General features: G+C 29.4%; 4 protein-coding genes across 5 annotated transcripts in view; 3 read left to right on the top strand and 1 right to left on the bottom strand.

The window, feature by feature from the left end:
- Positions 1-1,727: 1,727 nt before the first annotated feature.
- Positions 1,728-4,388, bottom strand: LOC108553006 (zinc finger protein 90 homolog). Its single transcript, XM_017907750.1, has 4 exons — positions 4,325-4,388; positions 3,062-4,192; positions 2,430-2,995; positions 1,728-2,336 (listed from the first exon to the last, which is right to left on the bottom strand). The coding sequence occupies exons 1-4, from the start codon at positions 4,386-4,388 to the stop codon at positions 1,728-1,730; spliced, it is 2,370 nt and encodes a 789-aa protein (XP_017763239.1).
- A 1,097-nt stretch (positions 4,389-5,485) lies between these two features.
- Positions 5,486-8,993, top strand: Not10 (CCR4-NOT transcription complex subunit 10). The gene is made up of 11 exons (XM_017907840.1): positions 5,486-6,016; positions 6,117-6,439; positions 6,516-6,622; positions 6,705-6,856; positions 6,937-7,136; positions 7,259-7,544; positions 7,625-7,972; positions 8,066-8,175; positions 8,275-8,353; positions 8,428-8,485; positions 8,838-8,993. The coding sequence occupies exons 1-10, from the start codon at positions 5,602-5,604 to the stop codon at positions 8,481-8,483; spliced, it is 2,076 nt and encodes a 691-aa protein (XP_017763329.1). The 5' UTR covers positions 5,486-5,601; the 3' UTR covers positions 8,484-8,485; positions 8,838-8,993.
- Positions 8,994-14,053: 5,060 nt separating this feature from the next.
- Positions 14,054-17,927, top strand: Achl (La ribonucleoprotein translational regulator Achilles). 2 transcript variants are annotated; one of them, XM_017907853.1, is made up of 4 exons: positions 14,054-14,630; positions 14,713-15,515; positions 15,697-16,021; positions 16,547-17,927. In XM_017907853.1, the coding sequence occupies exons 2-4, from the start codon at positions 14,751-14,753 to the stop codon at positions 17,101-17,103; spliced, it is 1,647 nt and encodes a 548-aa protein (XP_017763342.1). In that variant the 5' UTR covers positions 14,054-14,630; positions 14,713-14,750; the 3' UTR covers positions 17,104-17,927. The 2 variants fall into 2 exon arrangements, with proteins under 2 accessions (XP_017763342.1, XP_017763348.1); XM_017907859.1 differs by having other exon boundaries at positions 14,054-14,370; positions 14,480-15,515.
- Positions 17,928-18,832: 905 nt separating this feature from the next.
- Positions 18,833-24,500, top strand: part of Rich (guanine nucleotide exchange factor subunit Rich) — a 6,199-nt gene continuing 531 nt past the window's right edge. The window contains exons 1-16 of the mRNA XM_017907601.1: positions 18,833-19,192; positions 19,424-19,531; positions 19,602-19,757; positions 19,832-20,146; positions 20,206-20,297; positions 20,365-20,638; positions 20,717-20,869; positions 20,946-21,146; positions 21,225-21,588; positions 21,661-21,866; positions 21,932-22,273; positions 22,344-22,833; positions 22,909-23,203; positions 23,304-23,776; positions 23,861-24,221; positions 24,299-24,469. Of these exons, the coding sequence (XP_017763090.1) occupies positions 19,058-19,192; positions 19,424-19,531; positions 19,602-19,757; positions 19,832-20,146; positions 20,206-20,297; positions 20,365-20,638; positions 20,717-20,869; positions 20,946-21,146; positions 21,225-21,588; positions 21,661-21,866; positions 21,932-22,273; positions 22,344-22,833; positions 22,909-23,203; positions 23,304-23,776; positions 23,861-24,221; positions 24,299-24,469 (4,136 nt within the window). The 5' untranslated portion in view covers positions 18,833-19,057. The remainder of the gene's footprint in view (positions 19,193-19,423; positions 19,532-19,601; positions 19,758-19,831; positions 20,147-20,205; positions 20,298-20,364; positions 20,639-20,716; positions 20,870-20,945; positions 21,147-21,224; positions 21,589-21,660; positions 21,867-21,931; positions 22,274-22,343; positions 22,834-22,908; positions 23,204-23,303; positions 23,777-23,860; positions 24,222-24,298; positions 24,470-24,500) is intronic.

Here is a 24,500-nt window from a genome sequence, read left to right on the forward strand (position 1 = left end):
TTGATTTAAGATGACCATGAAAAATATATGTATAAAAACAAGTAAGTTGTAAAAATTGGATAATTTTAATAACACACTAAAAGATCAAAAAAGTTGCATGAAAATTTCTGAGCATACAAAATTATAGTTGATTTTTTTGAATTAGATATTTACATATATATGGTGCTGAAAAATTTTATGAAAGAAATAAGAATGTACATGTTGTGAGTAATATATACTTTGCATAAATCATCATTGTAAAATTTCGTTGATATATATTTTAATATGAACTTTTCAAGTATGTTTAAAAATGCAACTCATAGGAAAAAATCTTCATAATTTTATTCATATTAATAATTTATTTACCTAAATATCTGTAATAAAGTAAGAGATACTGTAGAATTTTTTTTATTGTTATTATCTTATATTAACTTTTAGAATATGTATAATGATCTTATGTAGTGAAATAGAAATAATATAAAAAATGAATAACTGCAAAATATAGAAATGAATTTATAGTAAAAAAATATTTGAAATATTTTTGTTTTTATATAATAGTTATGAAAAAAATTATATGATTTGAAGAATGAACATACAGTATATATTTTATAGTTATTTTTGATGTCATTAATATTACTGTTTTTGTATACCTTTCATCATTTAAATATTTTGTATATTTTTATTATCCCAATTTGTTTATTATTTAGATTTTATACATATTAATTAATGAAAAATTCTGTTTACTAATGTAATAAATCAGGCATGGACAACCACTACTTAAATCAGTAAAAGGATTTTCATCATATATAAAGGCTTTGTAGTATGATAACTCATAAGCCTAAGAACTATAGATATAGAAACAGCAAGATAGCTCAAATAATAATTAAATGTATAATACTACTACTACTACTACTACTAATAATAATACTAATAATACTAATAATAATACTACTAATAATAAAAATATATATTAAATAATAATTATCAAAATAATAATTAAATGCATAAACAAATGTCATAATTTTGTTTCCAATCTTTAAAAGTTAAATATTATTGCATTAAGAAGCTTAGAGTATAATAAAATATTACTCATTAATTATTTAATTAATAAAATTAAATTAATTAAATGGATTAAACTTTATAAAAATTTAGGAAGTAAATATGCTGAAAAAAATATATTTTGAAAATACCTCTTTATACTGAAAAACTAATTCACTTATGTGATAAAACATTTTGATGATGATTACTTAAACTTAGAGCAATCTTAAATTAGTTAAACCTAATCCATATATTAATTTACAGTTTTTTCACAGTAATGAATAGATACAAATTGTCCACACCTGTAATAAATAAAGAACAAACACTAGTTACATTTACTGAAATGTATATTTTTAAGTAACTAAAAGAATTATGACATTTTTATGACATTTATATATTATATTATATATACTTATATTAACAATTATAAATAAAAATCTAAAAAAATTACTATACAATCATTCTACTTATTAAATGTATAATAAATTTTGATAAATTTTAAGTATTACAAAATATATCACATTTTTGTTGAACACTGATTTAAAATTTTGAATTATGCTTAAAATAATTTTAGACAGTTTCTTGTATTTTTTTACATATACTTATGAATTACGTTAATGCTATAAAATTTTGTATCCAAAATTTAAAGAAGAATAGAAATATATGCAAATTATTTGCACATAAATTTTATGAATATTTTATAATTGTAATTAAAGATTTAAAAATGAAGAAAATGGTTGATTTAAATAATTTTCTATTGGTGAAGTATCTATTTTGTTAATGTTTGAATCTACAAAAAATGATGTTCCTTCAACAGTTCCTAATGATGATAGTTCAGAATAATTTGTATGATCATACAAATTTTGATCTGTATTTAAAATTTCATGTTGAAATTCCAAATCTTGATAATTTGTTAAATTTAATATTTCATTGCAATTTGTTTCAAATTGATCTATAAGATCATTCATTATTAATGTTTTGGGACTTGTAACTTCTACAGCCACAATTTGTTCTGCATTAATATCTACTAATGAAAGAACCTGAGGAATAGAGTCTGTACTCGATAATAAATTTGTAAGTTCTAATGACAATGTTGAATTTTCGTATAGGTCATTAGAATTAGATAATATTTGTGCTTCCAAATTTGGCTCAAATTGTTTGTTTATAATATCCGGGTTTTGAAAAGCAGGAGTTGTGTCATCTGATGTCAAAATTGTATTACATCCTGTTTTGATTTTTAGTTTTTTAGATTTAAGACTTTTTGGTTTTTCTGGTATTGGAACAAGATGACCATCTTCTGTTTTCATGAGTTTTACAACCTGTTAAATGTTATATTATATTTTAATTATGCATTTTCATTAAATTACAAACAAATTAGGAAATAAAATAAAGATAGGCAGAATTAAATTCACCTTTTTTTTCTTTTCAAGTGTAATTCTGTGACAAGTTTCCATATGGCGAGTGAGATGATGGGATCGTTTGAAAGCAGTATTACATTGCATACAAGCAAATGGTCGATATTGTTGATGAGATAATTTATGTCTTTTTAATAAACTATTTCTTTTAAATGTTTTACCACATTCTTCACATATAAATTGTCTTTCCTTATTATGTATATAAAGAACATGATCATTAAGTATACTAACACTAGTAAAAGTTTTACCACATTGTTCACATATGATGTTTCTTTGTTCTACATGTAACTGCTTATGCCTATCTAAATCAGATTTTCTTGCACATTGAAATGTGCAACCATATATATTGCATATAAATTTTTTGTCTTCTTTATGTATACGTCTAATATGCTGATCAAGAACTCTTCGTGAAATTAATTTCTTAGAACAAATTGGGCATATGAAAATGTCCCTTAAAGATATTTCTCTATTTACTTTGTTAAGATGTGATGTAGAATCTAAATGACGTGAATAATCATCTTTTTTTAAAAAAGTGTGTCTGCAGTCAGCACAAAAATAAATACCTATAAAATAACCAATTTATATAAATTATAAATATATTTTTTACTATTATATTTTAAGAAACTCACCATTATTTGAAATTTTATCATGATTCAGTTTTGAAGAATGTACCATTTTATAATGTTCATGCACTTTTTTTTTAGAGGCAAAAGTGACATCACACTTTGTACACTTATGATTATCATGATTTTGGATATGAGTTACATATGTTTGTTCAATACTAAATGTTTGTAAGCATCTTTTACATTTAAATTGCTTTTTTGAACAATGATTTTCTTTGTGTTCCTTATCATCTTCTTCTGCTTTCAACATTTCTCCACAATCTGAACAAACTTTACCATTTTCATAGTTGTGCTTTGCACGATGACGGTTTAATAAAATTCGTTTAGGAAAACTACGAGAACATACATCACAAGAATGTGGATATTTTGTTACTCTTTCACCATGTGAACGGAATAAGTGTATATCAAGATGCTTACGTCTAGCAAATTTTGCATTGCAATGAGAACAATTATTTTTTTGATGGCCTTCCAAATGTCGATCTAAATGTCTTTTATATCTAAATGTCATTGAACACTGACTACATGTTTTAATTTGTTTATTTCGCATGATTAAATTGTTGATTTTAACTTTATTTTGATTAGTTGATGTTATGAATTTGGTTTCAGGATCATTATTTTCATCATTCAAATTTTCATTTTTAATTTCTAAATTATATAATTTATCTTTAATTTGAGTACAACTATTTGTTTCAAATATAAAAGTCTTTTTTATTCTAATAGGAATATTATTACCTTTTATATCCTCTGTACTAATTCCATTATTAACTGTTGTTACTGATTTAATATCATTAGAATAAGTAGTTTCTTCATTTAATTCAATTATAGATTCCATAGATTCATTTTTCATTCTTAAATGATTTTGCTCTGCATATTTAAATTTTAAGTCGCTTTGAGAATTTGATATTTTTCGTTGAGAAGTACTTTCAATTTTTATGAAATCAAATCCTATATTATTTTTACAGTCATTATTTTTGTTTTTTACTTGTAACTCAATATTTGTATTATATGTAGATGTTGAGGAATGATTTATTTCAGAATCTTTAGTTTCAATATTATTTACACATGCTTGCAAATAATCAAAGACATGGACTTCATTAATTTCTGTAGACAACTTTTGTACTACCTGTAATGTTGAATCACCTTAATAAAAAAATTTGTTAAATCCTTTATATCTACATTCAATATTAAGATATTTTTGTTCTTAACAAAATTATTTAATACTTTATTATATTCCTTTTTTTTAGAAATATACTATTTTGTTAAGAAATCTTACCTGGTTTTCAAATGAATGTTCTGACAATTTTTTCAATTGTTGATATTTAATATTTGACATTATTTAAACGATTCTAAATGTTAATAATAGGTCATGTGTATAATATTCTGTATAATAATTCTTTCGATGATAATGTAATGGAATTATAAAATATTTCTTATATCAAAATTGAAATTAATTAAATATTTCATAGCATTTATAAAATAACTGGACTTGAATATAACCTAAAAGAATTGTCATAAATGAAAAAAATTATTTCAATTTGAACGTATGAATTAACCTTATCTTTCGACTCTAATTAAGTTATCAAAAGATTATATGTAAATACATTGTTTTGTTTATAAAATTTTAATATACACTGTATTATATTTTTTAAATTTATAATCATGGTCCACCGAACAGAACGATTTTATTATACTATTATTTTAATTAATTCTTAAATACAAATCTATTAATTAAGACATTTTAATTCTATGAAGTATAATTAATTATATATTAGAAACAATATGTCTATTTATATTTAAGCATAATTTTGCGTGTTTTATATTTTTAATTCACATTAACAACTTATTAGCATTTATATCTTAATTATGTTTATAAATATAAATCGAAATAAAATTAGTACTATCAAATTTCCATGTTATTTACAATATAAGAATGTGACAGATATTTATGATATATAATATATGTAATAATATATAAATTTATTATATTATTTTTAATATAATTCAATTTTCCAGAAGCGAAGTAATAATTTTCTGGAGTTGGGAAGCTTAGTTAATCCATAATTTAATGTAAAAGTAATTTAGTTTTTTATGTTCGCTTACATATTTTTATTACTGAATATATTTAAATTTATCCATATAAAATAGAACACAAATATTATTCTATCATAATATACATACTTCCCGCTCAATTTATTTCATCCAATTAGTTCCAAGTTATTTTAACTTGTGGCGGCATCTTTTAACGAATAAAGAATGTCAGTATGAAAGACCATTATTACTAAGAATTTGGCAAATTTTTAGATTTATTTGAAATACATGCAAATTATTTTGAATAAGAAGTGTTTTAATATTATTTGCATTCAATAAATTTTGACTTGAATTTTTGTGAAACAGCAAAATTTTTTTGTAGTCTTTTGATACAAATTTAACCTCTGTAAATGTCAAATGTGATATTTTGAAAAATTATTTAGCATTAAATTATTAAGTGTAAACATTGTGAAAATTTTATAAGATTTTAGAACATGATAAATACTATTGTATAATAAATGAAAATGAGCGAGACATCTGAAATACAAAATAAGGATATTGGACCGGGAGTCATAACAGAGCAAGAACGTGAACTGGCACAAAATGCATTATCTGAATTTCAAAAAGGAGCATATGCTAATTGTTTGTCATATTTAAACAAATTAGAAACTCTTAGGCCCAAAGATTTAAAAGTAATGCATAATAAAGTTGTAGTAGAATGTTATAAAAATGATCTGAAAAAAACAGAATTATTAAGAAAAAGTTTAAATGCAATTTGTGGACAAATGTCTACAATTGATTCTACTGAAACTATAGATGACATTGAGAAATGTGTTATGAGGTATAATCAAGCAGTCTTATTATATCATACAAAACAGTATAATGATGCACTTCAAATTGTGAATAGATTATTTGCTTTTATAGAACCTATGGGTAAGTAATACATTAAAAAATTCTATGATAGTTTTCATTTATCATTTATTAGATAAATTAATAACATTAAATTTAACACATATATTTTGTTTCTTTTTAGAGGAATCACTAGCACATAAAGTATGCCTTCTTTTAATAGAATTACACATAGTAACAGAACAACCAGATGCAGCATTGTCTTTAATTAATTACATAGAAAGTCAACTTATATCCACAGACAATTCTAAAATTTCATCTGTAGATAAAGAAAGTATGATGAAATCTATAAAAGAACAAAAGGAACCAAAAAAAGAAGTCGATACAGCTACAGATGCATTCAAATTAAAACTATTGAAATGTAAAGCTAGAATATACCTTATGAAGCACCAATTGAAACTATGTAAAAGAGAATGGAAGACATTAGTTTCTTTGGGTACACCTGTAGTAAGATTTGATATATTTAAATCATATATTTTTATGTTATGTATTATATTTTGCATTTACCTTTTTTAAATTTCAGAATACATCAACTGTATTTTTAAAAGCTAATCTTGAATATTTAAGAGGGAATTATAAGAAAGCTATTAAATTATTGAACTCTGTAACATCAGAAAACTTAGATTTTAAGTATGTTAAATTTATAATTATATTACAATAGAAAATTTTATTAGTTACATCATAAAATATAATTTATAACTCTGTTATTTAGATCTTGTGGAGAGTCTTCTGCTGTGTTATATTACAATAACATGGCATGTTTACATCTTGCTATGGGTAAACCAAATTTAGCATGTTTTTATTTACGAAAAGCTTTACATGAAAATAAATGTGCTTTAAAAAGTGTACAAGTAAAAGATAATGGTAATTATAACTAATTTTTATTCTATTATTTGTTTGTGTCAGAATATTAAAAATAATTAAACAAAAATTAATTTATGTAGATCCTTTATCTTCACAACCATTGTGTACACTTGGTGGGAATAAGCATTATGAATTAATGTATAGTTTAGGTGTGTCACTACTACATGCAGGTCAAGTATTAGTAGCTTTTGATTGTTTCATGGAAGCTGCTCAGAAACTTCATAATAATCCTAAATTGTGGTTAAGGATTGCTGAATGCTGTATTTATTGTCATAAACCGGTAAATGTATTTATAATATATTAAATTGTATTTTATTATATGATAATTATAATTTCTATTTAAATTGTATTGTATTATAACATAGTATTTTAAAATCAAATAACTTTTTAAACTATTTTCAGACAAATGAAGTTGATTTTAATTCGAAACGAAGGAAAGACTTAGTACAAAAAGTTGTTGGTTCTGGAATTTATAGAAAAATTATTCTAGCTTCCTCCCTTTCCAAAGATATAAAATATCATTCTGAGGGTTTCCCTTCTGCTATACCACAATTAACATTAGAATTTGCATCTTTGTGTTTAAAAAATGCATTATTTTTATTGCCAAATAATAATGAACTTAATGTACCAATTGCGATTGCTGGTCCACAAACAGTACCTTTATCATTAACAGCTAGTCATAATTTAGGTATTAAAAATATTTTTTTAAGAATATAAACGTTTTTAAGTGTAATTATTATTCTTATATTTACATAAGAAATACTTTAGGTGCACAACATTCAAGTTTAATGTCTCAAACTACAGCTATTGAAGCATTAAATTTAAAAATTAGTGTTTTGGCTGCAAGCGCTTATGTATGTTTATGTCTTGGAGATTATGTTATTGCTCTTGAACATGCTAAAGTATTATTAAATATGAATAAATTGCCTGGAGCATATAGAATGTTGGGAAATCTTTATGCTGCAGAAAGTTTGATATTTATGGATAAAATTAGTGAAGCCATTGAATATCTTAAACCAGAAAATATTCAAGACTTAAATACTTCTATACTTATTCCTGAAACTCAGGATAAAGATAAAGACAAATCCGACGAGGTTATTTCAAAGCCTATAAAAAGTGAGAATTCATTTAAACTAGTTCTTCACTAAAATTATTTCTTACTATTTATAATTTTATAAACAGCTGCTTTATAAATGATTAATTTTCTAGTGTGGTATCCGACGACAGTCCCTACTGGAATTGCTGTACTTCGTTATAATTTAGCTGTAGCTTATGCAATTCGTGGTGAACTCGATAAATCCGGAGAAACCTTAAAACAAGTAATTAAAGAATTCACAGATCTTTTGTTCATTTAGTACGCACGAAACATTTACAATAGAACTAGTTTAATAATTGATTAATTTTTATGAATATTTTAGGTTTGGATGTCGAAAGGTCCAGATTGTGATGTTCCTATACATGTAATAATGTTAATTTTATATATAGAATTACAATTAGGTAATAACAATATTTTTAGCGATAAATTACATATAGAAAAAGATATTAACAACGATTTTGTCTTTATGCAATAGGTCATGTAGATATTTCAAGATCAATAATAAAACAACATTGTCCACAATACCGTTGACGGTAAATTTTATATTTATGTAAATTCTTTTTATAAATGTAAATAAATATATACTGTATAAAGGTATAAAAGTAAGGTACGAATTTTTCAAGTACATCGAGAACATTTTCATCGTCACAAATATAATTAACGTTTTGTATGGTATAAAAATATATGGCATAAAAAAATATATATAGTTTATGAACTAATCAATTTATAAATTTTTCCCAAAATTATTTTCAAATATTCTTAAAATCATTTTTATATCAGAGATAATAAATATAATAAAATGGTATTTAAATATCCAAATAAGGATAAACGTAGTTCTAGATATATTTATTTATAATAAGGAACAAATTTATCTACGAATTCCAGTTTCATCGCTATAAACATGAGAAGTGAATTACCGGTAATGATTTCACCAATTGTTACTGGAAGTAAATTTACTGGTTGGTATTGGGGGCCTCTGGCCTGTAATATGGTCATGGCCGTCTAGGCGAATCACCCCAGGGCCTTATACTGGACCTTACACTGCCTGACTCACATAGTTTCAGTGGTTCTCCACTGTTAGTTATCTTATGTGATTTATATATTTTCTCTACTTAATGAGTATGATAAATATGAAAATGATCATTTACCTCAAGTGAATGAAAATGAATTTTTTATATTTAACACCATACATTTTGGCAGGAAAAATGACAGTTTCATACAACAGATAATTATTTAAGATATTTATTATTTACAATATGATTCCTTATAGTTATGATATGTTTATATTAATATTTATATAACAATTTTAATCGAAGTAAATGTGTAATTATTTGTTAAAGTAAAATGATTGCAAGCGTATATATGTATATGATTACAATAAAAGATATATGACCTTAGTCAAAGATGCTTCATCACTCATGAGTAATCACGGTTCAACAATGAAAGAAAAATAAACAATTTAATTGCATTATATTGAAGAACAATAATCGTACTGGAGGTCTATCTGGAAATTTCAATGCTCCTTCGGCTAAAGAAAAACAACGGAAGGCCCCTGGTTGCAAGTGCGATATACGTATTACGCAACTTCCTTCCGTAAATCGGTTTAACATAACTTTGAAATAATACGTCTCCGATTTTAGTTATAATTTCAATTTGCTGCCCAAGATTATGCATTGTTACGGATATTGAAATTTATCTTATTTCTGTGAGCGGAAATAAAAACAAAATGAAACAGGTAATTGTACAATGTAAGATTAATTTCAGGCAAAACAGGTTATTCGTATTTGAAAATATGTGAACAGATTTCTCAAATAATGTTAGCATTATTAAAAGTAAAAGATTGGACTTCTAAATAAATTCGCGTAACTTTACATTCTTGTGAAACACCGTAAAACACACGAATTCATAAATATTTGATAGGAAAAATCGAGAGTCAACGAATAATTCGGTAGTTGTTTATTTTTCGCGTTACACAAGCAATGTACCATTTTAATCGGTATGCACAGTCTGGAAATCTGAACTGATCGCGGGTGTCCATGGAGTCGAAGCGGACTTGATAAATTTAAAATAAAATTGATCCAACCATTTGGCGCGCTGCCCTGACCCAGTTCGAGTTCTGCTCCCGTCTCCAGCGAACAGAACAAGACGACGAACACCAAGAATCGCCTCAGGGAATTGTCGCCCTCTGTGTCGGGAAATCGTTGCGAACATTGGAGAACTGTAAGAAACCCTGAACCTCAACATTTTTCTACATTTTTCTATCTCGATCGATGCTTTTTTAACCAAACACGGCGAACTAAAGGAAATAAGATTGACTTTTAAAATTTGGTAACGTAGATTGTTTAATGATTCTACAATAACGTTTTCAAGTATCGCCTAATTTGTACTTACTATTTTCATCGCTAAAGATTAGGAGACAGTTAATTAACAAATAATTTTGCGCATAACTTCGAGCTTGAAAGTATTGTACGAGGGTTTAAATAATAAATACCACCTATCTATACTGAAGTTTCTTTAAAAATTATATCAAACACTTTGAAGATTTATAAGAACGACGAAGATGCATGATATCCTATTATATTTTTACCTAGTTTGATCTTCATAAAATATATCATTCATAGATGGCATGCTTGTAAAGAAAAGTGACATGTAAAAGTAAAACGAAATATTAAGTAACCAATAAAAATGAAATGCTTCTAAGAAGATAAAAAATTCCAGGTATTACCTTGACATTTCCGATTCCTAAATTTGTTTAAATGCACCATTATTTTATTAATTTTGTTTCGACTTTTTTAAATTTGATTTTAATTATTGTGGTTACGTGTTTCAGAAAAAATTAGTAGTAGAATATTGGATTTTCGAAAAAGGTATGAAATCTAATAGAAAGTCGGATTAATATTTTATTTGGCTTCTCACTTCCACCTTTTCATCTTTCATTGGATTTTATTTATTTGATTATATTATCTATGTAATATATCCACCCAACAATACGTTTATTTTATAAAACAAGACTAGGTATAAAATTATATAAAACACTTATACTATAGTTATACTGTGTGAACAAATATCAACAATTTTCAGATAGTGAATGACACATTTTAATTAAATGCAAGATTGTGTCATTATTGCACTTTTTTTGAAAATATAAATTGTGAATTTACGATCAGAAATGGTCTTTGCCGAATTGTTTCAAAGTACTGAGTTAACAAGGACACAAGTAAGAGAGTAAAGATCGTTTGTATCTAAGATCCTTCCTAGAGACCTCACTAGACTGGCGATTATAAATGTTCGCGTCCTAGTTTCTCTTTAAACTAACTAAATAATTACAGATAATTAATCTGCAACGCGACGTTCGTTATCCATTGTAAAGGAAACCTTATCATGGTAAACGAAATATTTATTTATATATCATTCTTAAATTCTATTTCCTACATTTTTGCATAAACGTTACAGTTTCAAAAATTGATTGTTTTTTTATAATAATAAATCTTCAAATAAACCAGTATTGAGATAATTGTATGAAGGTAGGTCACATAACAATAAATACTGTAATACTTTATGGATATTATTATTCGTGTCATTCATTCACAATATTTGCCTTAGGCGATAGAACGTTTGCTGAATGCCTCAGGGCATCTATTTCCATTTGCGATTTATCGAAATAGTTTTACTTTCATCCGTTATATATTATCATATATTCTATTATTATATATTACATATTAATACGTTTATAAACATTACATTTATTAATTGCTATTAACAAGCAATTTTTAGATCTATAAAATAAACTTTTTCATCATTTATATAATATATTCATCTTAACATGTCGTATTTTAATAACGTTAAAAATTTTATATACGCGGTTGAATTTATATAACAGAAAAAATTATTGTAGATCTAATGATAAAGACATTATACTATTTTTATCGTAATATATATATTTTATCGTTAAAAATATTATTCCCGCAGAGTTTTGCATTCTATTTATGTTACTTGGTTTTTTAGAAGATTGTCTTTTGAAATATTCCCTCAGGGTTGAATACTTGAAACACGCATTGGATACTAAATACAGTCGTTCATAGTGTGAATTTGAATGAGATTGGGAATTCCTTTTTCTAATTGAATAATTACTAACTCTCGTGTAATTATTAATTATTAATATAATATCTCTGCATTTCATAATGATACAATGAAAAAACTGCATATAATTTTGAAAGAAAATATGAAAACTTACAGACACTGCCTTTAAATGACGTTACAATACAATGCAAAACACAGTTGTACGATATAGTTTTATTTAAAATTTTCTCGTAATTGTAAATAAGGTAGAAAAAGTATAATAATTATCATGTATGAAGAGGCCAACAATTATCTGAAAGAAAGAGTAGCTTGAACAATCTATATACTCTGAGAGGTTCGAACCAACAACTTACGCAATGCATGAAGCCATACCTAAGAGGGTTATACGCTATAGCTTTAAATAGTTTTACGTAAATCTTAATCCAATTTCCTTTTTCGCGATAGTATTGACATTCTTGATCTTTCCTCTGCTTCTAGAGAAAAACGCATATTAAATTATATTTATTTAAAAATGATGAAATAAAGAGATGCTGAAACAAAAATATGAGTAGTGTTTTATTATAATCTAATCTATAGTATAATTAACTTAATATTATTATAATTTTTCACAATACAACTATTTACGCATTATGTAATTAAATATTTAAATTCTTTTTTATTAAATAATAATATCATCATAAATAAAACCAGAAATTAAAAATAATATGATACCATAATAAATTTGATTCCGTTTGTGCGAGAAATTACTTCTAGGTGAGATTAAACTTTATGCGGCAGGTGGTACACGAAATAGACGGAGAGACGATAAGACGAAGATATAGAATGAACCCTTTCGATTCGACAACGATAACCTGCGTATATCTTTGTCCTTCCTCGCTACAGGTATGGCCATACATGGTACCAGCCGCACTTGACCTATATCTTATTATGCTGGCAGCGTCCGGATGCAATGCGAAGCGTTTGTGAATAAGCCCGCCGGGTCTCTTCGAGGTTACCGAGGTTCACCACCACCATAAAGGAGTCCTTCCTTCCTGTAGCAACCGTCTCGATATCCCGGCTTCCGCGACAGACGCAGACAAGGTCCAAGTAGTCGAGGAGTTCGCGTCGATCTTCTAGTTTTACGTTTTTTCCCAATGCAGTCGTCTGAATATAATAATTTTATACGAATATCGTTATTACTCATGGTGTCAATACTTGCACTTTTGTGGAAAATATTGCAGTAGATTATACTTTTTACGGTGAGTAATTAACATTAGTATTTCTAGTTTAGTGTATCCAATTGTTTGTAGCTTGGCACAGTAATTATAGTTCTCTTTTTTCTTATATTATTGAACTTAAACTTACATTCAAACGTAATGAACTTTGATGCTATTATTTCTTCTATTTTAACTTGTTTGAAATTTTTAATGATAAGTGTTTAGTTTAGAAATTCGCCCTTAATATCATATTTTTACAATCACGTGTTAAGAGAAAGGCTGTAGACAATATTAGACATAATTCTTATATGTTGTGTTATGTGTAAAGCACTACAGGCCTTGCATAAAATATAATTATTTTTTTATGTATACCTTGTTTTCCTTTTCATGTAAAACATTATAACCTTGGATGAAAAATTATATTCTACCTTTTCTCGAGCATCATAAAATTTTGTACAACATTCACTGTATCATGGAATTAAGTAAAAAGTGAACATCCCCCTGAAAGAACAGAAAAACTATTGTTAATTAGTTAGTAATAATTATTTCCAAATTTCTTATTAAAATTAAGATAAAATATCTATTTTATATGTCATCGATTAGAATAAAAGATCAACTAAACATCTCGCTTACCAACCCTTATCTACATCCTTACTGTTTCAAGGTTCCGGTAAATTCTATCTTCCCGGTATTTTACTCTTGACCGGTATTTAGGAAGGTTACGACCTCAGGGTAGGTTTGTCGCGAGAGAAGTATTCACGCATGCGCGACCCGCGGGCGAAAGTATTTAAAGAGGTGGACGCGCCTTCGGGAAGGCCATTCTTCCCCGAACTGTCACGAACCGCGCAAGTACCCCACTTTCCTCCCCTTCCGAGGCAAATGAGCACGCGTTCTCAACGAGAGTGGGAAAATCGGCTCTTTTGGTCTGTTCTTTTTCCCCTTTTGTCCACGACAGTGGACAATTGCCCTTTCAATCACGACAGTTACCCCTTCCTCCATTTAGAAGCGCTTGTCCTCCACGTTTTCCCTCTCCAAGAATCGTCAGTGTGCCATCGGTTCGTTTAATAGACCTGTTGGTCGGTCTCTCCAGATTCAATTAGGCAACAGCAAACCTGGTAGAAAGGAAGAGATATCCATCATCGGTTAGACGAATTTTGTTTGGCAGAAAAGATAAGCGACAAGTAGTAGAAAGATAGATGATAGTTTTTTCAAAATCAAATTAATCGTGAATATCTTACGCTTCGGTTTAAGTTAGTCACATTCATCTCAATCAACTTCAAGTGTCACCAATCGCAAGAGACAAATATTTTCAACCACATATGAAATACGTGATGTTCGTTTGACTGTTCAAAAGATTGGCCCTCGAAATACAGAGAGACTGAATGTATCTTCTGAAGAACAGGTGGTAATTCAGTTTCTCTAATGGACTAAGTAGAAAAATATATCTACATATTTAATAAACGACTGGACTCTTGGGCATCCAGGGATTCGTCGATTTTTTCAAGCATCGAAACGTGTAAACATGGAAGAGGTGGATGTTCAGCAAGAATCGAGAGACCAAGTGGGCAATTTGATATTTTCTCCACCACCGATGAAGAAGTCTGACACGAGAGACAGTATTTCTTCTGTGGACAGTGATGTGAGCCTTTCTTTTGATCGAAGAGGTTCCAAAGGAGAAGAAGCTGATTTGTCAGACAGTGGAAGTTCAGATAATGAAAAAAAAGTGAATGATCGAACGGAGCAGCAAAAGAATTGTGATCCAGATTCAGGTGCAGATTCATTGGAAGAAAACGTTGTTAAGGATTCAAAGAACCAGAAGGAGGAAACATTAACTGAAGTAAGTACTGCTAATCAAACGGACGACTTTGTTCCACCAAGCGATGAATTGGCTGAGAAGATATGTGCCCAAGTGGAGTTCTACTTCTCCGATGAGAATATCGTCAAGGATGCTTTCTTGCTGAAACATGTAAAAAGAAACAAAGAAGGATACGTGTCTCTGAAGCTTATTTCAAGTTTTAAAAGAGTAAAACATTTAAGCAGAGATTGGAGAGTTGTCGGAGCTGCTTTAGCGAAATCGAAGAAACTTCAAGTGAATTCACAAGGTACCAAGCTACGAAGAGTCGATCCTTTACCGCCTTTTGATCAAACTACTCCATCAAGGACAATTTTAGCCGCAAGACTTCCGGTAGAGAAGTTGTCGGTTGAATCTGTAGCTGAAATTTTCAGGCCGTGTGGAGAGATTGCTCTCATTAGAGTACTTCGACCTGGACATCCTGCACCAGCTGAGGTAAAATCTTTTCATTTCTTGCGCGTTTACTATATCTTGGTATATTAGTTTCAGAATATTTAAAAAGTAAAAAATATAATCGAGACTAAAATTTACGCATTTACATAAAATTTATCTTTGAAAACATAAGCGCTAATACTTGTGATTAATAGCAGTAATTGGGTAACCTGTTAATTATTAGGTGCGACAAGCAATCGCTAAAAGGCCAGAGTTGGCATCGAGCGAGGAATGCGCCATGGTCGAGTTCACGGATTCAGCATCCGCTCGAACTGCCTTACAAATGACCTTGGGTGATGCCAAGGTATTTGAGCTGCAACAATCCAGTGACAAGAAGAGGAAACAACAACCAGCAAAGAAAAGTGCCTTGACAAGATTAACCAAAGAGGAAGCTTACAATTCCTCGAGTTGCGCCAGCGGATCTGAGGCAGAAGATGGAAGAGTCAGACATAAGAAACCCATTCATGGTTATCCAATGTATCATGCTTATCCGGGCCATCCGTTTCAAGGTACAGTACAAAGAAATACTTCGTATTACCCTTATAATTAATACGGTTTGATCATTTTTAAGCACAGCCGTATTCTCTCGGAATAGTGTTACTTCTTCAAACTGAATTGGCTAATGTAACGTGTCGAGGAGGTTAATTTCTTTCGTTTTACATTATAATATATAAAGAGAAAGAGGCAAATTTATAAACACATACCTGCTGTTTTTGAAACATTTAATTCGATCATAAGAAAGAAAACCATTTGTATGACAGTTTAAGGTAGAGAAAGTGATTTTGAACAGCTAATCCATTTTAAGCATAAAATAGCAATTCATCAAATTTCTGCTTTCGCTATTCGCAATGCTTGCGAAATCGTTAAATATAATTCTAAAAAAATGCAAGTTACGTTATTTCCAAATCTCAAATTTCTTACTTATTAAAAATATGTGCGATTTAACATGCCAAACTCCATCGATAATGATTTAACTACTTCGAAATATGCAAATAATTAAATCTTTTTTATGTATTTTAATACCATTCTTACAGGACCCCCATCACCAGACGCATGGTTGTCTCGCCGACTATCCGCTTGTTCGGTCTCAGGATCTGAAAATGGTTTCATTCTCCGTCGTTTGTCTTCCTGTTCCGGTTCGGGCTCCGGTTCAGAGACCGGAAGCTTTGGCAGACGCTACTCCGCTTGTTCTTCCGGTTCTGAAACCGGTTACTGTCATCCGGTTTTCCCGCCGAGTTACTATTATCAAGAAAATCGACGTTTCTCTTGCTGTTCGAGTTCCGGTTCCGAGTGTAGTGGTGTTTGTTATCATTCTAGTCGCCGCGGTTCCGCGGATTACGGGCCAATTTTGAGGAGATTATCTGCTTGCAGTCGGGATTCTGCTTATGACGCAGGTTCTAGAAGGCTGTCTCTATGTTCTTCTGGTTCTGAACAGAGTGGCTACTGTCGACCTAGGAGCAACAGTGGCATCGCGTTAACACATCTACCAGAAAACGTGACAAGAATGCCATCAGGACCAGATGGAACACGTGGATTTGGCCGACCACCTAAAATGAATGTCATGCCACCACCCATGGAACCCACCTGTTAAATGTCAATTATTCTTGAAAGTTTTTATCGTAGAGAGATCGTTTGATCTACTCACTATTTCTTGTTCTATTTGTCGAATTATCTATTCTGTTGTTCCGAATAGATTAGAAAACAGAAACAAAAAGAGAAAAAAAAATATTCTTAAAGACTTTTATACGAAAGATCTCTGAAATACAATCAGTACTTGAAGTTAAGTAAGGTAAATAATGATGTACAAATACGTCGATGTACAAGTGTACCTACTGTTTTAGTGTATCTTATTAGTTGTTGCACATATACTACTGAATGACATTATTTGAATTTATAGATGAAATATATTTCGCATATATGTATCATTTTCCATGTAATAGACTTCTAACAAAAATGATTGTATGATGCGAGTTATGTTTTATATATCAACGATTTAATATTTTCTTTGGCACTTATATTTTTATTTAATGTTATGGAATGATTTTAAACGTTTAGCTTCTTGGCTGCCCATAACCGCCGAAAATGTACGTAATAATGTTTATGTGGTCTTATTTATTCATCCTAATCACACATTATTTAATGATAAAATATTTGTGCCTAAAAAAAGTATAAATATTAATATTCCAATAGTAATTTAATTGTGATAAGCATCGATTTATAAGCATATGTAAAAGCTGTACGACACTGTACCATAAAAATGTTCGATGATGAGGTTTTGTGATATTATCAAATAATGTACAGACTTCGAAATCGTGAGTAAGTAGAATATGTCTACATTTAACAAATATATATTGATATACAGTTCGTAATACTCAACCAGAAATACATTTAAATGCTCGAGAATACTGTAAAAATATATGTACATGTTATATTTTATGTAAACATCCTAAAAAAATATATAGGTGCAATAATTTTCCAATTGTACCAGTTTTATATTAGATTTGGTCATCCTGTATACTATCCAAATCGTATCTAGAAATAAATTAGCGATTATTTTACCTGTTACTAACTTTAAAAAATATTGTAATTATTATTGACGTAATAATATTGACAATTATTATTGATTATTAGTGACGTTAAAAAATATGGAAAAAATAGAAAACAGAAAAAAGCTTTGATAGTTATTGTACAAAATTACAAATTAATTTCAAAATAATTAATATTTTTTTATAATAAAATGGTGTTTCTTACATACAGTTATTTATGTGACTGTTGTTTACATACTTATTTATATTCACGTATATATGGTTATTAAATATTTTTGATTTATATCACTTATAGAAAATTAGATAACTTCACTTTTTATTTGAATCGTTATATTGTCAAAACAATTTCTGTAAATAACATTTTTAAAAGATGTATAGTATGTCTTTACATACAGAATAATTCATGTAATTTACACATGTATATATATTATTTCAAATTATATCCTAGTAATTATATATAATGTGATGATGAATTGATAAATATTTGACTGTTATATAAAATATCAATTCAATAAAATAATTTTGTTAACATTGATCAGATGTTAATATGTTTATACGGAAGAACTAAAGTATGAAACATTATATATTAGAAGCGTATACACATAGCATCAATAGCTAATAAAACTGTATATATTCGAATGTGTACTATGTACTTTTTTCGTATATATATATTTATGTTAATTTTGTATACAAATCACTTGAGAACGCGTATATATCCCAACATATACTTAAAATAAAGATTACACATGACATTGTAAATGATTATGAATTAAATAAGTAGTGCAAACATTACAAGTTACCGTACGTTGGCCTACGTGGATCTCGAAAAACTTCACTCTGTTCGTTGTATGAGGAACCTAGTATTTATGCATCGAATAAGATGGTGAGGTTAGGACATGTTTACTTGTCAGATTCTTTGATACAAAGAATGAAACCCAAAGACAGCTTAAATATAACAGGAATGTGAACGTAAAAAGTGAATAATTCTAAGGCGAAATCATGTTTTTCCCTATTGGTTGGCCGCGGGTTTTAAATACGACAGAACCAGAAAAGATAACAGCAGTTGTTTGCAATAGGGATAAAATACTTTTTGCAGTGTTAACCGCGGATGCTCTTACCATCTGGTATTGTAAGGTACTTTTATTTACAAATTGTATTTATATTAAATAAATATTTTTATTTGTTACTTTCATTTTATTTATATTATAACATTTCAATGCAGTTGCTGTTTAAAAATTAATATTTATTATAATTTCATAATATAATTTTTTATTAGCGTTTCATTATATGAATAATGTCATAAAGGAACTTATATTCTTTTAATGTTACTGTATCATTCACTCTAAAACATTCATTTCTTTATAGCCTTGTGTACCCATTGTATTTATCAGACGAACTCCAGATTCTTTAAGGAAACATGGTAACAATATTCTGGTTCAATGGAGGCCAGATTCCAGTATGGTGGTTATTGCAGTACGAAAAGTTATATTATATATTAAATTATAACACAAGGAAAAATGTTATATTGTTAATTTATTTTTAGACTTCGGACAGTTATTTATTATTTTATCGTGTGCAAGATACTAGTCCAGAAGGAAGAGGCCTCTATGTACAAAGGGATTCTCCTGTAACCAGCTTAAAAAGAGATAGTGCTGAACTTTTCATCAAAGAAGTTATTCCTTCTTTAGTTCTGACATTTGTAAGTGAATATATAGATACATTTTTCTTTGTGTGGATTATATAATTTATTAGAAAAACTGTTTTCCTATTTAGGAGAAATCAGCATGGATAGATGGTGGAATTAGTTCTTTAGTTTGCATACGTGATGAGCTTATGGTTGCTACAAAAACCAGTCATGTAGTACGTCATAAATGGGATGGTACAGTAAATCGAGATTATTCTCTTGATTTAAGGAGAATACCATTTAGCGTAGATCAACAAATATCTACTGTAGCTGTGCCACTTACTGAGAACAATGTGTATGTTACCGATATTGAATATTCTCCTTTAGTTGGTGGATTTGCAATTGTACTCAATACTGGCAAAGCAGCATTTCTCACAGCACAGTCATTAAAATTTGATCCTAATGTATGTAAATTATTATTTGAAAATATAAATAAATAAGTTTCAGTAGTATTATTTTTTAGCAAGTACAAGGAATATGGGCTAGGGATGTTGATGATGCTACTTGTGCAGCTGTAAATCATAAATATCGTCTTATAGCAATTGGGAGACAAAAGTATGTTTTTCCACAGTTTTAGTTTTTAATAAATTCATCTAATTAATGATATATATTTTATTACTAGTTCTGAAGGTATAGTGTACTATGTTGATGAAACAACAGGAAGTTTAGAAATGTCACATACATTAAATTTATCCTCAAAAGATTATCCAGGAAGACCAGGTCGTGTTAGATGTTTAAGATGGACTCCTGATAGCTGTGCCATTGCATTGGCTTGGGAAGGTGGTGGCCTAGCAATATGGAGTACATTTGGTGCTCTTTTACTTTGTAGTTTAAAGTGGGATTATGGTCTAAGAGTAGATTTGACACATGATAATCCTTTACATATTCATACAATGGTTTGTAAATAATTCATCAATATTATATATAAATAATGGTTAAACATTTTATTGTATTTTATTTCTTACATATATTAGGAATGGTCTGCTGAAGGTTATCAGCTTTGGATGCTGAGAGAATCTCCAAGTCCTTTTTTGACTGAAGAAAATGGAAATGAAGAAGATAATTTTAAGTGTTCTTTGATACAATTAGATTTTGTAAAAAGTCCTCTTACTATTAATCCTTGCATGGTAAATATTACAAATAAATATTTATATAATTTTCATTTTTTATTGAGATCATTTGTAAACAATCATTTCTATGTAGGGTCATCATGGACATTTGTATTTACAAGGTGAAGATAGATTATATTTAAATTTGGGTGGTGGAGTTTCTACAAATACTTCAACTTTTCACATTGGTAATGAAATTCCTAATGATTCCGTAACACAGACGCTTGCAGGCTGTAAGCAATGGCTAGTTGTTCCTATTCCTACTGCATACAGTGGTGCCAATTGGCCAATAAGGGTATGTCATATGTTTTGTATAGATCATTGAAATTTTCGTACTATGGCACATTATATATAAAATATATATTTATTTTAGTATACTGCTATTGATAATGAAGGTATGAGTATAGCTGTAGCAGGACGTACAGGATTAGCTCACTATTCTCTACCTTCACGTAAATGGAAACTTTTTGGTAATGAAACTCAAGAGCGAGATTTTATTGTAACTGGAGGATTATTATGGCATCGTGGTTTTTTAATAGCTAGTAGTTATTCAATATTAGATGATAAAGATGAAGTTAGAATATATCCACGTGATACACGTTTGGATAATAATTATGTTAAAACTGTTAGAATGCCATCACAGGTATTATTGCTCAATACATTAAAAGACAGACTCTTAACATTTTGTGCTAATGCACAAATTAGTATTTATGATATGGTAATAGAAAGCAATAATGGTAAGTAAAAAGGAACTTTATCTCGGCGGGGCAGAAATTACGAAATTATATCCTCAAATGTTATTATTTTAGATGCAGGGAGTATAGAATTAACGAGATTACAAACTGTAGATATCAGTGGACTTTGTGTTCATCCTGCTTGCGTTGTAAGCGCTACTTTAACCACTATTCGTGCAGAAACAGCTGGGAGTCATCCACATCCTGAAAGTCTTTTATTGAACGTATCTGGACGTCTCCTTATGGTTCAACGAGAACATTGTACTGATAACTCAGAAGTTGTATGTGAATAATATTTTTATAATTAATATATATAATTTGCTTCTAATTTTGTTATACTTTACAGCTCTTTACGTGTACTGCTCCAACAGTATTAGCTTCTTATGTAGAAAATGTTTGGGTACCGTGGAGATCAAGAAGAGATAAGCCTCATTTAACAGAAGCTCTATGGTTATTTTGCGGTGCTCACGGCATGCGCGTTTGGCTTCCTTTGTTCCCAAGAAACCATCAAGAAAAGACACATACTTTTATGAGCAAGAGGATAATGTTACCTTTTCATTTACGTATTTATCCTTTGGCTATATTATTCGAAGATGCTATTTTATTGGGAGCAGAAAATGATACAGTACTTTTTAGTTCAGATACTAATTCTCCATTTTCATTGCCATTCAGTTTATTAGAACTTACAGTAAGTGTAAAATCGTTAAAATATTTTCCATTAGTTAATTAAAAATTTTCATTTATTACCTTAATTGCAGAGTCAAGTTTATCTTCATCAAATATTACGACAACTTATTCACCGTAATTTGGGATATCATGCCTGGGAAATTGCTCGTTCGTGCTCTGCACTGCCATATTTTCCACATTCGTTAGAACTTTTACTTCATGAGGTACTAGAAGAAGAAGCAACTAGTAAAGAACCAATTCCAGATGCTCAACTACCTTCTGTGGTGGAATTCATCCGTGAATTTCCAGGAGTATGGGCTAGAGCAGTTGTACAATGCGCTAGAAAGACTGAAATAGCACTATGGCCTTATCTATTTTCTGTCGCTGGGCCACCGAAAAAACTGTTACAAGATTGTTTGCAACGTCAACAACTCGATACTGCTGCTAGTTATTTAATAATTTTACAAAACCTTGAACCCTCAGCCGTTAGTCGGCAACATGCTACTTTGTTATTGGACGCTGCTTTAGAACAAGGAAGATGGGAACTTTCAAAAGATCTTGTTCGCTTTCTTAGAGCGATTGGTAACAAAATATATATTACATGTCTGTTTATTTATTGTTACTTTCATTATTTTTATATGTGTTATTTTACATAAGATCCAAATGATGTGGAATCACCAAGAACATCTTGGGGTGGGACATCAAAATTAGGTGGACCTCCTCAAACTCCACCACTCTCGCCTCATGAAGATGACTTATCTTTAGTATTAGGAACTATGCAAGTTTCGAGAAGCCGAAGTTACAGTACTACAGTTACACCTAAAGTACAATCTGATTCAGTAGCCAAAGATATAGCTCCATCTTCGATGTTAGAAAAAACTAGAAACGTAGTTATGAGACGAAAAAAATCTGTACCTACAACTACATCTAAAATAGAAAAGGCTGACAGCAAGTATGTTCGTGTTATTTTTTATGAAATCTTAGAATAAACATTGATTAAAGTTCTTGAAATATATCATAAATGCTACAATGAAGTATTTATTACTTTTTAGGGAAGGTTCGGCCGAGGAATTTTTCATTGACGTTATATTACAACGTCATGCTCGTCGACTACTGTCGGCAAAACGGCTCGCGGATTTAGGCAGATTTGCTGCTCGACTAGATTTTCACTTAGTTACATGGTTTGCCAGAGAACGCGATAGAGCAGCAAAAATAGATGATTATGTTACAGCACTAAAAGCAATACATGAAGATTTTTCATTTGCTTATCCAATATTGTCTCTTCCAACTTTACAAAAGTTTCGAAGATCTAGCCTTACCTCTTTACGGTCCATAAGATCAGTCAATCTAGAAAGTCTAGAAGATGAACCATTAAATTCTAATTTCATTGTTGATTTACCCGATAGTGGTTATACTAGTTTACCAAGCGGAAGACCACCTTATACCACATTAGTGTCTCCAGTTGCAAGTTTGGAAACACAATTTCCTGCTACTGAAACTAAGTTGACTGCAAATATGTTACATGGTATCTATATCATCTTATTCCATAGGTCAAATCACCATATTATTTTGGGTTGAAGAAGTATAAGTTTTATTACTGTATTTTTAGATGCTAACAGCGTTCTTAGTGATAGTAGTACTATTTGGAGAGATGATACTGAATCAATTGTTGGAACTGGAGTTGGAACAGTGTGTTGGGTTTCATCAGATCCGGTGGAACAAACGGAAATTCATAACGCTTCGCCTTGTGCACCGATAAGTCGAGCAGAAGTGCAACTTAGATATCTTTTACAATTATTTTTGGAAGGTGGTTGTTTAGGTTGGGCAGCAGTATTGGCAACTGTTTTGCGTGATACACCTGCTATGGCTAGAACTATTCGAGCAGCACATGCTCCCATGCAAACCTTCGATTCTGTAATTAATTTAAGAGACGGACTTCTTACATTAACTAAATGGTCTCATTCTGAGTGGTATGTATTATATAAAGAATCTGTTTAACAAAATTATTGTTTGAAAATGATTAAAAAAAATTAAATCTGTATTTCAGTTTGGGATATAGACCTTTTATATCAGGTATTCAAGGTCAAATTTCTCTGTTAAACCGATTAATTGTAACAAAACAACAACAAGAACAAGAACAGATACCGGAGAGTCCTTCTCCTAGTCCAGCTCCATCTGCGAGCATTCAACGAGGAACTTTATCTCGGTCTCGGCCTTCCTCTATTACCCATACTTCAGCAACTTCTCCT

The sequence above is a fragment of the Eufriesea mexicana genome, unplaced genomic scaffold (assembly GCF_001483705.2).
Source record: "Eufriesea mexicana isolate 0111107269 unplaced genomic scaffold, ASM148370v2 scaffold33, whole genome shotgun sequence".
NCBI lineage: Eukaryota > Metazoa > Arthropoda > Insecta > Hymenoptera > Apidae > Eufriesea > Eufriesea mexicana.

Coding starts and splice junctions, on each gene's coding strand:
- Not10 (XM_017907840.1), top strand. CDS start 5,602: ATGAAAATGAGCGAGACATCTGAAATACAAAATAAGGATATTGGACCG. Junction 6,623..6,704: donor TCAGAAAACTTAGATTTTAA/GTATGTTAAATT, acceptor TCTGTTATTTAG/ATCTTGTGGAGAGTCTTCTG. Junction 7,545..7,624: donor AACAGCTAGTCATAATTTAG/GTATTAAAAATA, acceptor GAAATACTTTAG/GTGCACAACATTCAAGTTTA.
- Achl (XM_017907853.1), top strand. CDS start 14,751: ATGGAAGAGGTGGATGTTCAGCAAGAATCGAGAGACCAAGTGGGCAAT. Junction 15,516..15,696: donor GACATCCTGCACCAGCTGAG/GTAAAATCTTTT, acceptor GTTAATTATTAG/GTGCGACAAGCAATCGCTAA. Junction 16,022..16,546: donor TCCGGGCCATCCGTTTCAAG/GTACAGTACAAA, acceptor CCATTCTTACAG/GACCCCCATCACCAGACGCA.
- LOC108553006 (XM_017907750.1), bottom strand. CDS start 4,388: ATGTCAAATATTAAATATCAACAATTGAAAAAATTGTCAGAACATTCA. Junction 4,193..4,324: donor TTCATTTGAAAACCAGGTAA/GATTTCTTAACA, acceptor TTTATTAAGGTG/ATTCAACATTACAGGTAGTA. Junction 2,337..2,429: donor CACTTGAAAAGAAAAAAAAG/GTGAATTTAATT, acceptor AACATTTAACAG/GTTGTAAAACTCATGAAAAC.